Source organism: Podarcis filfolensis (assembly GCF_964270895.1).
Source record: "Podarcis filfolensis genome assembly, chromosome: 3".
NCBI classification, from domain to species: Eukaryota; Metazoa; Chordata; class Lepidosauria; order Squamata; family Lacertidae; genus Podarcis; species Podarcis filfolensis.
The window spans coordinates 1,905,322-1,918,675 of NC_139606.1; the positions used below are offsets into that span (position 1 = coordinate 1,905,322).

Below are 13,354 nucleotides of genomic sequence, written 5' to 3' on the forward strand. Positions count from 1 at the left end.
GGGGGGGGGGGGAGACCAAAATTTCCAACTAGCTGGGAAGCAGCGAGAAGCTTTCCCCAATGGAATAGCTCATTCCCAGGGCAGGGAGCTGCTTCTGCTCATCCTCCCAACCTGCACCAGAGGGAGGTCAATGGCTGTTGTGGCTCAGCAACTGGGATAGAGGAGTGGCAGGGCTGAGCAGGGCAAACATGCCAAAGGAGGTGGAACTAAACTGGCTTAGACTTTGTGGTGATTCTGCTTTGATTTGTTATTGTTCATTATTACATTTTTTCCTACTATACTACTGTTGGTATACACCTGTTTTTCTAGCTTCCATACTTAATATTTATTTCAAACATACAAAGAGCTTCACATGCCGTATCGAGCTGCAGTCCTTACAACAACCCTCTTAGGCAGGAATGAGGAACCTCTGAGCCACCAGCCCAGCACCCCTGACTATTGGCTGTGATGGTTGGGGCTGAGGGGAGTGCAAGACTCGTAGGTTCCCTAGCCCTGTTGTAAGGCAAGCCAGTATTATTACACACACACACACACAGTGCAGGTTGGTGCTTGTGTTGGGGGCTGAAGCTGACAGAGAGCATCTTGCCTGAGGCCTCTGAATGAAATCATGGCAGAGCCAAAATGTGAACTGTGGACGTCTTGATTTATAGCATGGTCTCTTATTAGCACAAAAATTCCTAACCCTGACCACTTCTGACCTCCTGCAATGGAGTGTTCATCCCCACCCTATTTTTTTAAAGTCATAAAGAAAAGTCAGCACCACCCTATTCAGCTATTTTGTTAAATCTTCATTTTTAATTGCTTTGTATTCTTTAGAATCTGTGCTCTCTCCCATCTGGAGCACACATTTATCTAAAAATTTTAAATATGTGCGTGAATAGCAAACAAGACTCTTTCCCCTATCCCTCAAACCATTGTTGTGGGGCATGGGAACTTGTGGCCCTCTAAATGATCTGGGAGCCGTGTGTTCCCTACAGATTAATTCTAGGGCATAAATATAGTACTGGGTTGTGCCTGAAGAATGGAAGTGTTGCCATATGGCAACACTGAAGATGGGACACACCTGTTTGTGACTGTGTGGCCAGGCCCCTGATGATGTATAGATGTTAAGGTTCAATATAGCTGTTTAGAATCGAACCAAACAGAACCACTCAAGGTTTATAGATAGACTGAGAGATCCATGTAACTTACGTCTCTAGATATCTGCCAATTAACTGATATAAATGTACTGTGTGAAGTTGTTCTAAAAGAATAGCATTGTACAGCAAGTTTTGCAGGCATTGCATTTTGCATGCATGTCTACTTCGCTTGGATGTCTACTTTGCCAAAGACATGCATTTATTTAGCTGTGTAATATAAAGAGAGTAACGGCCACTGGGGAATTGTTCAGGTGGCTTTCCCCTGTCCTTATTCTCTTGCTATTTCAAGTGCTGTGTCTGTGAGACCCAGTCGCGTGTGGGTCTCTGTGGGCCAGAAGCTCCAAGCTCACTGACAAATCATCATGAGTTCTGACAAGCACAGCATGCTTTCCCACTTGTTAAAGGCAAAGAAAACGCAAGAACCCCCAGAGCTGTTTAATCGGAAGGAGACTGGTTTTGCCCAGAGGAATGCTCAGTGCCGACATGGGAGGAGGGCAAAGCACCTACAGATGCTAGAGGAGCAAGAAAATAGCCTGCGACTCACCCAGCCTTCCTCTGCCCTATATAGCAGATAGTCAAAAGCAGACTAACCAGTGGAGAAAACTATTAGTTTCTGAACAGCAAAACAGGGCCATTAAAATTATTTGGGGGTGATTACTAACAGCAGCCCTCCTTCTGTAAACATTTCTGCTCCCCCTGCATGAGACAGACAAAAACTTCATAGCATAGGGAGGCATGTTGCTCACTTCATTGCTTAGCTTCATGCATAGCTTGGCTGCAACAAGTAGCTAAAGGGGTGAAGCCTTAAATAATATGCAAACTGCAAATTCCCTACCATGTAGGTTCTATTAGAACAGGAAATGTCAAAGATTGCTTATTCATTTCTTCCATGAGTTTACTGTTATTACAGGCTTGCAAGTTAGGCGACCCTTGCCTTCACTGTTTTATTCAAAGAGGCTCAATCAACATGCAGGCAGGGTGGGAGTGACGGCTGTTGCACAAAAGTCACACTCTCTTTAGTGCTTCACATAAGCAGACACAAATTCAAGTTGAACTCATAATAGTCTTTCTAGTGTCCCTTCAACTAATTTTTAAACCGCTTGTTGCCTCTCTGCCTACCTGCAGCACTTTCACAGGTGTGGTCAAGCTGCTGAGATGTCATGAAATGGCCGCCAACATACCAACTTCTGAGAGGTGACACAATGCGGAATATTTCGAAACAGCAGTTTCCATGAGGAAAAGTGTGAGTGCAAATTTAGAAATATTTTCTAGATAATTTAAATAGAAATGCAAAGCATCTCATCATAGCTGGGAAAGCACCAGCTGACTGGTATGCCTGTTCAATTTGCTAACCAAGCACTGCTAACTGTTGATGGGCAACTTGAGGGCTCCTGATCTCCCTTTTTATAGTTGTTTATCTTTAAACCAGACTTGGGCCAGACAGTCCTCAAGCAGAGCACGCCTCTGAGAGCCCTTTAAAACAGAGGACAGTCCTCTGTAAAGTAAAAACAGACACCTGACCATTCTGTCACACAGGTCCATACAAAGGCACAAAGGAGACAGGTGAGCAGGTAAGAAAGACGAGATGTCCCAGGTGAATCTGTGCAGAGTGGATGAAAGAAAGAGGACAGAGTATGCTGTGTACTTTGAACCAGCAACTGGAAGAATGATTATATATAGAATCATAGAGCTGGAAGGGACCCCAATCTAGTCCAACCTCTGCAATGCAGGAATCTCAGCTAAAGCATCCATGACAGATGGTCTTCCAACCTCTGCTTAAAAGCCTCCAAGGAAGGAGAAAGCCTCCCAAGGGAGACCATGTAGAGGAATAAACATGCACGTACTAAAAACCCCAAGATCAATACAAAATACACTATAATTAAAGTACATAAATATATATATATACAGTGGTACCTCGGTTTACGAACTTAATCCGTTCCGGAAGTCTGTTCTTAAAGCAAAACCGAATGATTGGAAGACTCGTTTTCTTAGAAGTCTTTTTTATTTAAGTGTTTAATTAAGTATTAATTAGGAAGATTAATTTTTTATGTACATAAATTTGCTTTTTCTTCTTTCTTTTCTCTGTATTTTCTTATTTTCTTTTTTCTTAATTGTTTTTCTTTAATTTTCTTTTTGTAGTATGAGATTGTAAATTCTTTGTATAAGTGTGTAATTTAAATTAATAAAGATTATTAAAAAAAAATGAAAATAAACCGAAACCGTTCTTAAACCGTGGCGCGCTTTCCCAATTAGGCCTCCCGCCACCGGTGCCCTTCCACCATCCGGCTTCCGTTCGTAGACCGAGGTAAAGTTCGCAAACCAGGACACTACTTCCAGTTTTGCAGAGTTATTATACTGAATAGTTTGTAAATAGGGATGTTCTTAAACCGAGGTACCACTGTATATACAACAAAAGAACCCCATTAAAATATTAAAAAGTAAGCATCCATTATTAAAATAGGTGATAAAATTCCATTAGATAAGTACAGCAATTAAAGCAGTAATTAGAGTCAAGAGGTCAAGGGAATGCCTGTGTAAACAGGTGCATCTTCAAATAATAGATTAAGAGTGTTTGCCTGACATTGAAGCAAAATCAGGGTAGGTGCCAGGCAAGTCTCCATGGGGAGTTAACCATACTTGGGGCATGATTACAGTTGTGTTGCTCTTTACAACCGACTTGCTTTCTCCCACAAAGATCAGCAGAGGCGTGTGACACAAAGCAAGTTGGCTCCTCCGGTTGACAGCAGAGCGCAAGCTTGCTCCAACCCTTGCTGCCTCCCATTGCTTTCTCCCGTGTACCTTTTCTCTCCCTGAACCTCACCAGCAAAACCATGAGCATGTGAACAGGAACCATTTGAAAATCTAACAAGTGGTTATAGCAGTATGCAAAGCCAGGTTGACAGGCCAAGACAGGAGTGGCTAATTTGTGGCCCTCCAGATGCTGCAGAACTTCCTCTCAGTCAAAGCCAGTTTGGCCAACAGCAGCAATGATGGGCATTGAAGTCCAACAACATCTGCAGAGCAATAGGTTAGTTGCCCCAGGGCTAAAAGCAAGGGTCCTTACTGATCCTCCATATGGACTGCTCTCATGCATAATGAAAACTATAGAATCAATATTTTCCAAGCTTCTGAAAAGAAATAATTGACTGCTAGCCTTAAGAACAATGGGAACATTTTTAGCGACAAGCCACCAGAACCCTTGTTCCCAAAGGGTCACAACGGACAGTTGCCAACAACCCAAGACTGTCATGTATTTGCATTTAAAGAGAGCACTTTGAAGCACCCTTTGTTTCTCTACTCCAGAGAGACGACAGTCTTGAGAATGTATTTTATTCTTCTCCTCTGGACAGTCTGCTTATAGATCCAAACATCTATAAGCAACTGCTCTGTATAACACTGCAACACAGCTACTGACTACAATACTCTGTGCAAACGGCTAAAACCCACAAAAATCTAAGAAGAATGTTCTGGAGAGCATGGGGAAAGTGGTGGGACTACAAATCCGCCCAGGGCCGTGACACCCAGGGAAGTGGCTGAGGCCTGTCAGTTACAGGGTCAGAGAGAAAAGGCAACTACAGGAGTCCATAAAACACTCTACAGATTCCCATGAAACACCATGTTGGCTAGACAGCATTAATATAGTATGTTAATATTCTCCAAACCGTGGCGTTTCATAGGGATGGTGGAGTAGCAAACACACCAGTATAAAATTTCAAAGTTGCATAGAGTACTCCAGTGACAGGTGGACAGATGGCAACACCTAAGCTCATAAATAGACAAACATGAATTTCCCTCATTTTCTTCAGAATGTATATTCAAACCTTCTTACAACAATAAAATATACATACCGTACAATAAAACCCATTAAACAACCATCACAAAATACCAACATCTTGAAACAAAACTATCTAAATACCAACAAGAAAAGCCCAGCGACTCATAAAAACCTCTTTAGCTCCAGCCAACATGACCAACAGCCCCTCAAGTCTCAGTGTGTTAATGCATTATCATATGTGGTGGGATTGTAATGTAATTTAAATTTTTTGGGAAATGATATACAACAAATTGAAGAAAATGTTCCATTTAACATTTGTTTAAAAACCTGAAGCATTTTTGTTAGGGATTGTAGGGAAAGATCTGCCAAAAAAGGTGAAAGCCATCTTCATGTCTGCGACAACGGCCGTGAGAGTTCTGGTTGCGCAAGGATGGAAGACTGAAGAAACCCCAACTAAAGAATCATGGCAAGAAAAATTGATGGACTATGCAGAACTGGCAAAACTGACACACAAGCTACGGGACAAAGATAACTGTGACTTTAAGGATGAATGGGAACCCTTTACGAAGTATTTGAAGATGCAACAAAGCGAACTGGACTCCTTGGCTGGCTTTGAATAAACATTCACAAACTTTTTATCGATAATAATCAGCTAAATAGTTTGAGGATCTATACAACTTTGTAACCTGCAGAAAACAGCATTCTCAGAGAAACCAAGGACTGGAACTGAGGGAAGCTGGGGGGCTGGGTGGGTTTTGTGGGGGAAGGGAGGGAAAACGGGGGGGAAATAAGGATGATATGTTTTAGGATAATATGTTTTGTTTTAATTTTGATTAAAAAAAATTTAAAAAAACACAACAATAAAATATACATGCTGTTCAATAAAACCCATTAAACAACCATCACAAAATACCAACATCTTCAAAACAAAGCAATCTAAATACCAACAAGAAAAGCCCAGCAACTCACAAAAACCTCTTTAGCTCCAGCCAACATGACCAACAGCCCCTCAAGTCTCAGTGTGTTAATGCAAATTAGAATATATGCATTAAACACACCAAAGTCTTTGGAAATAACATTTCTCCCATTTGTTAATTTCCCCTGCTGCCGTCACAGAATTAATGTGATTTCATGGTGTCGCTCATAACACTGTCAAAACAACTTGAACTGACAACAGCACACACTCCACATCAGGAAGCATGGCACAGCAACAGACTGTGCAGAGAGCAAAATCTAGATCTGGTCCTAAATACGCCAGCAAAACATCTTTTAAACTCAAGCATAATGAATTAATAGGGTATTTCCCCAGGCCTGAGAAATGAAAACTGTGTGCTGCTGAGGTTTAAAAAACTGTTTCTCATGGTTCAGACCACTTGACTTTGCATGCTGTTATTTCGGTTACTGAAGTCACAGATTGCCTATAGATCATATGTTGGCATAGTGGTGATGGAGCATGAAACCTCACTTAACTCCCACTTACACTTCCTACTACAACTCCTCCACTGAAATTCCACCAGGCACACTGACCACATTCTTACCACCAGGCCTTTGGCTTTTCCTGTCTCATATAGAATAATCCTGGCCAGCTGTATTTTAGAAGGGGGGGGGGAATCTAAAATATATGACAGAGGTGTCGTATATGCAGGCATGTTTTGTGAGGGTGGGGCTGGTGGAGTAGCAAACATACCAGTGTAAAATTTGGATTTGAAAAGGTTTTTTATTGATGATCAATGTACTGGCTTTCATTTGGGTCTGTACTTCCTCAGGAAACATCAAACCTTATTGGAGAGTTTGTATTTAATGGCCTTTCGGCATTGCTTCTGCAGTTCCCCAGTTACAACCCTCTGCTGAATAAAAATGACCTTCTACCAATCCGTATCTGCACTGCCAGATTCTGCATGTTTTGCAGAGGGTTTTAAATCATTATCAATAAATACAGTGTGTGAGAGAGAAAACTAAATGTGTATAAACTAGATGTGTGTGCACATCTAAATACAGTACAAATGCATGCTGAAAAGGATTCAGTAGGGACTGAAGTGTGGAACATGGAAAGAAAATGAAATGTAATACTTGGGTCAACATCTACTTCATCATTATTCAGAAGGGATTTGATAGGGATACTAAAGGCTATAGTAAATCATGCATTACCTGTGGAAGAGCATGCCTGGAATAAAGTAAGCAATTTAACTGAAAAATCAGAAATGAAGCAATTGTGTTTATGTTTGCTTTGTAGAAACTGATGCATTTCTTTTCTTAATTATTCCAAATACCCTACTGTAATTAAGCCAAAGTACCCGCAGTTGAAGTAATCAAATTTATCTCTCCTCGTGTTGTTTCCTTGTGTCTATTTTAGCAAGGAAGCCCCAGGAGGAGGAACCTGTCGAGAAGTGCTATATAATAAAGACATAATGCAAAATCAATAAACATAACTAATATCAAAGTTCTGATTACAGTATTCTGATTCTGGAGTAATTTCTCAGCACAGCATGTTTTTTTTGTGGTATGCCAGAATACTACCTGGGCATGATATTGTGGAGTACTACTACTACTCCCTGTGCAAGACTAAATGCTTGACTGATTGCACATTATGAAGATTAGAGCTGGTAGAACTCTATAGCTAAAAACCTTCTCCTATAAAACTCTGCATGTTCACCACCACTCCTAATGGGCACAACGGGCGAGATTCACTCAAAGAATCCCATTAGCAGAAATGGTGTGCATATGGGCTTCTGCTTGAGCACTTTCTCACTCCTCCTTTCTCACTCCTCCTCTCTCACTCCTCCTCTCCCTGCAGGATCAACAACTTCCAGGGTGTCCTGGTCAGTGGCGTAGCGTGGGGGGTGCAGGGGGGGCCGGGCGCACCGGGCGCAACATCTGGGGGGCGCGCTCGCCGCCTCCGGAGTCGCCGAAGAGCCTCGGGCGCAGGCTGTAGCAGAGCCCCATGTCTTGCGGAACCGACGAGCTGTGCGCGCGTCCGGGCTGAAGGCGTCCGGCAGGCAGCGGCTCTCAGCGCTCGCCGCGGTCCCCGCACGTCAGGGCTGCGGAGGGCGCGCCAGGCAGCCCCTCCTCACAGCCCCGCCGCCGCCGCTGCTGCTGCAGCTGCTGGGCCATGTTGCATTTTCCTCGCCTCTCTGCCCTCCTCCTCCTCCGGGCAAGTGGCGTCGTTTGGGCGGCAGCGCGAGTGGCAACTCGCCTCAGATCACCTGACACGAACCCGCCGCCGCCGTGGCTGCCTTACCGTAAATACCCCAGCCCAGGCAGCAGCAAGAAGAAGCTGGCAGCGGCAGCAGGTTAGGGGTTAGGGGCGCAAATTACTTGCCTTGCCCCGGGTGCTGACAACCCATGCTACGCCGCTGGTCCTGGTTCATACTTTTTGAAATATGGCAGCCGTAAAGTGGAGGGGCTTCCACTGACAGGACTCATTAGAGGAAACCTGCCCACAATTAAAGCATTAAATACTATTTTATGCAAGTTGTACTGGATGTTTGGTGAAGCACTTGATTTCTGATTTACAGACCTCTTTGTGCTAGTGTGTCTTTCTTCCTGAATACCTCTTCCAGTGATATTTCAGCACAGAAGGCTTTGGATTATAGTAGGTGGCAAAAGTATACTTGGTTTGGGCACAAATTGCAGCATCAGAAATATGCAGTTGTGCAGCTCAATGCAAACTTTCAAGCATGGCAGAAATAATCACTATCAAAAAAGGCAAAGCACATTTCAAATGTTTGGCAGGGAATGTATGTTCTTCTAAGTACAAATTGCTGTGTTCTGCCAAGCAGTGCTACCTCTTATCATCTGCAGACTTGCACTTATTTAGAAGAGATATTATAATATTTCCACTGCTGCCTCTTTAGCTACATAGAGTGAACTGTGAACTCCTAACATTCTCTATAGTATTCAATACCCTCATTAATTTGAACAGCATCTACCATTTATAGGCTTTTAATGTGCTGCTCTTGACTCAGAACAAAAAGTGGTATGTTTTTAATCATAAGCCAGCAGCAGATTGTTCTACAGAAAGCATTTATGTGAACAAGAGGAGCATGTGACATTTCAAAAGTTACAGGAGAATCTAGGATCCATCCGTGTGACAACATAAAATGATCACCATATGGAATCAGGAAGAAAACTTGTTCTCAGTCACTGGTCTAGTATTATATAGCAATCGAACAAAGATTCGGTGCAGAACGATGGCCACCTCCTCATGGCGAAACCCCACCTTTCTGTGATATGAACAGGAGACTCCAATGGGCAGGGCCAAGGAGATGGGTCTGGTCTGCTCAGCCATTAACCTTCCTGCTGGGCAACAACTAAGTGGGAAGGAGCCAGAGGATGAACTCCAACCACAGAATACAGATCTTCAGACATGTACCACAACAATTTAGGATCACATCACTTTATTTACTAATTTAAAAAACGTATCTCCCTATTGTCTGCCTGCCTCGCTGCACTTCCAGTGCCTTTGCACCATTCAATGTGGCTTGAAGCAGTTAAAAACTCATGTCACTAGTAGTATGTGTAAATGGGCCTGAACTAAAGACATGCCTGTATAGACTCAGCCTTCTTTTTTTAAAGGATAAAACAAAATTGGGGCTTGCATTGAAAAAAGGGCTGCATTTCATTAACATTTCCCGCTCCCCACCCCACACCCACAAAATGGCTTTCCACTTTTTATTGGGATCTTTAGAATAAAATTGTATATAAACAAAGAGAAGTTCACCGTGTGTGTGTGTGTGTGTGTGTGTGTGTGTGTGTGTTTGTGTGTGTGTGTGTGTGTGTGTGTGTGTGTGTGGTAACAATTGGCCTAGGTTTGCTGCTGTTTCTTTTTATATGGACCTCAGCGCTTTAGATTTTCTCTGCATTCCCTACACACATTCTGTTTTGAATAGTGAAAGCAATCTCTTGGCTTGAAAATAAAATGTATGCATCTCTCAAAGTGGCCTGGTTCATAGTTTACTGAAACAGTGATGCATAGCTATGGATGCTAGAGAGAAGTCACAATATCACATAATAAATGTGGTAAGTGGGGGGGGGGGGAGACGCAGAATCACAATGCTGTGCAAACTATCCTAAAGAGCAATCCTAAATAAACATGTATAGCTGGAAAATTTACATATTTTTATCAATGCATGTAGACCAATTCCATGAATGAGACCTGAAAGACGAGAATTTCCTCTCCATTTCATCCCACCCCCAATTTTGACTGCAAACAAGAAAGAAGACTAAATGATTTTGTCATGAATGCTACAGAAAAATCTATTCCCCACTAGCTTACATTTGCTTATACCTTTCACTTTGCAACAGTTATTTTTCTACATTTTGAAACAATAAAAGGCCTACTATAATCAATCATTCCCATGGCCCATACAAGCCCATGGTTCTGTCTCTTACCTGTGATCTGACTCTGTCCTTGTGGATTAAAAGGGCTTGGTGCAGAGTTCAGAGAGGGCCGTGGGCTCTGAGTCGGGACCCCTACTCTCATACTGGGATGAGGAATGCGCCCTAAATCACTGAGGCGCTCAGAGAACAAACTAGGTTTAGAGTCATCAAGCTTCTGTCTGTGCCCTGGAAACAGCAAATCATAAAATAAAAGTGTTGTTAGCATGACTGAACAATGTAGTATTAATTTTATTTTATTTTACTGCAAGGACCAAAGAACTTTTAGCTTTAACCTGGAACTGGTGCAAGGAGTGGACTACAGACTCTTTCACCCGTCACAATAACCCTACATGGAATATACTTGTGTCATTTTCCTTATACGTAAGTAAATTGCTTACATGAGCACAAGAATGCTGCATGTGAACGTAAGAACTCTGCTGGATCAAGCCAAAGGCCCGTCTAATCCGGGATCCTGTTCTTACAGTGGCCAACTAGATTCCTATGGGAAATCCCCAAGCAGGAACAGGGTGAGAAGGAGCTCTCCTTGCTTGGGAGGCCCAGCACCTGATATTCAGAGCAATACTGCCTCTGACAGTTGAGGTACCACAGAAGCATCATGACCAGAAGTCATTCATAGCCTTATCCTCCAGGAACTTGTTTAATCCTCTTCTAAAGTCATGCAGGCTGGTGGTCACGTTGGTTGCAGGAGGAAATTTTATAATTCTTATTTATTTACAGTACTTATACTTTATGTACTGTGCACTTTCTCTAATCCTGAATCTTCCAACTTTCAGCTTCATTGGATGGCCCTGGGTTGTAGTATTACGAGAGAGAGAGAGAGAGAGAGAGAGAGAGAGAGAGAGAGAGAGAGAGAGAGAGATGGTCCCTGTCGACTTTCTCCATACACAACAATGCATAATTTTATAGGCCTAGAGCTTGTCCCTCATTTTACTCACTTTTTTCCAAACTAAAAAGACCCAAATGTTTGAGGAGAGCCAAGCAGCACTGCACACTATTCCAAGTGTGGTCCCGCCACAGATTAGCATAATGACACCATAACATTGGCAGTTTCATTTTCAATCTCTTTCGTAATAATCCCTAACATGGAATTCTCCATTTCTGCAGCAGGATCAACATCTTCATCAAGCTATATCAATCACTGCCAGTTGAGACCCCAGGAGGGTATAAGTGAAATTAGGATCACTTTATCCTTGCTTACATGGGTTTGAATTTTCCATTTTAAAGCCCACACACCCAATTTGGGGAGATCCTTTTAGACCTTCTAATAAGTGCTTTTTCTTTAACCAACTTTAACAATTTGGTGTCATCAGCAAGCCTGGACACCTCACTTTTCACCCCTAACTGTAGACAATTAATGAACAAGTTAAAAAGCACATGTCTCAATACTGATCCTTAGGGGACTTTATTTTCTACATCCTTCCATTGGAAGAACTGCACTTTTATTCCTACTTGCTGCTTCCTGTTCCTTAACCAGTTAACCATGACTGCTAAGCTTACTCTGAGTCTTTGGTGAGGTATTTTGTCAAAAGCTTTTTGAAAGACTAAGTCTTTAATAATGCTTCTCACTGGTTTTCCTGGAACAGACATTAAGCTAACCAGACTGTAATTTCCTAGATCCAATCTGAAGTCCTTTAAAAAAATTGCCCTACATTGGTTACTTTTTAGTACTCATATATATAGGCTGCTCTTATGGATAGGTTACTTTTTTGTTGGAAGATCAGCAATTTAACATAGCTTTCTTTAGTGGGTACTATCTGGACCCAGTGATTGTCAGTTTGAAATTAGTCCATAAGGCCACGAACTTCATCTCTTATCACCACTACTTGCCTCAGTTCCTCAGGTGCAGGGACCTGCCCTGCGTCTTCTATTGTGAGAATGCATGTAAAAAAATTCAATCAGCTCCTTTGCAACCTCCTTTTCCTCCTCTATAAAGGTAACGGACCCCTGACAGTTAAGTCCAGTCACGGACAACTCTGGGGTAGCAGCGCTCATCTCGCTTTCCTCCTTTAGCACATCTTTGACGCCCTTTCTCATCCAAAGATCCAGCCACCTCTCTTGCTTGGTTTTGGTTGGTTGGTTGGTTTTCAAACCCCTTATTGCTGCTTGTGTTTCTTTTGCCACAGTTTGTGTTCTTTTTTGGGAAAAGACCTCCATATTATCAAAGAAGACTTCTTGCCTCCAACAGCTCCTTTGACTCTACTCATTAATCAAGCTGGCATCCTCTTGGTCCTGGCAGCACCTTTCTTGATCTGCAATATACATGCTAGCTGAACTTCTTTTATTGTGGCTTTGGACAATCTCTATAAAGAGATATGACCCTCTTCACTTTCCTCTTTTGAAGTCAAATATGACTGTTACATTTTCTTGGCAATTATCCTCTTACATATATCTTGGATTTCATAGCATTATGTTCACTGTTCTCAATCAGTTCAACATTTACATCTTGCACCAGGTCCTGGGTGACACTTAAGATTAAATCCAATCATTCCAGAGCACAGTCACACAGGGTATTTAGACATTTTGCTTCTTTGAGACTTAAACACACCAGTATATGGGACAGCCATTGAAGTCAATTCCCATTTCACCCTGGACATTTTTGTCAGGAGGATGATCCAGTATGCTGTCCATACTAAACTACTTCTGTGGCCCACCAGCACCACCCACATCAAGTCTGTGGATGAGAAAGAATCCTTCTAGGTTCTATATCCTCCAGTAGGCCCTTCCCTGCCCTTCCTAGGGAGCTTTTATCTGGAGATAACCATGTCTCACTGGTTCTCTCCATTCCACTATATGCCCTCTATATCTATTCCATCTTTTAAAGCCAAGCACTCCAGTTCACCCATCTTGGATCAGAGGCTTCTAGGATCAGTTTATAAACATTTATGTATGGTGTCTCTCTCCAAATGTCTTTGATGCATGTGCTTGACCCTATGGTGCTTCAGCCTTCCTGAACTGATATCATGTCCCTCTGCACTCTCAATGTCCAGTTCTACCTATCCCCCATTTGAACAAGCACAAACATTTTCACCCTCATCCCTAG

General features: G+C 42.4%; 1 protein-coding gene across 10 annotated transcripts in view; it reads right to left on the reverse strand.

Moving 5' to 3' along the window:
• RUNX2 (RUNX family transcription factor 2) overlaps positions 1-13,354 on the reverse strand; it is a gene marked incomplete at its 5' end in the record, with an annotated part of 237,289 nt that overhangs the window by 85,390 nt on the left and 138,545 nt on the right. For 7 of the 10 annotated variants that reach the window (XM_083606548.1, XM_083606545.1, XM_083606544.1 and 4 more), the window contains one exon: positions 10,306-10,479. The exons of the other annotated variants lie outside the window; for them this stretch is intronic. In XM_083606548.1, the coding sequence (XP_083462674.1) occupies positions 10,306-10,479 (174 nt within the window). The remainder of the gene's footprint in view (positions 1-10,305; positions 10,480-13,354) is intronic. 10 annotated transcript variants of the gene reach the window in all.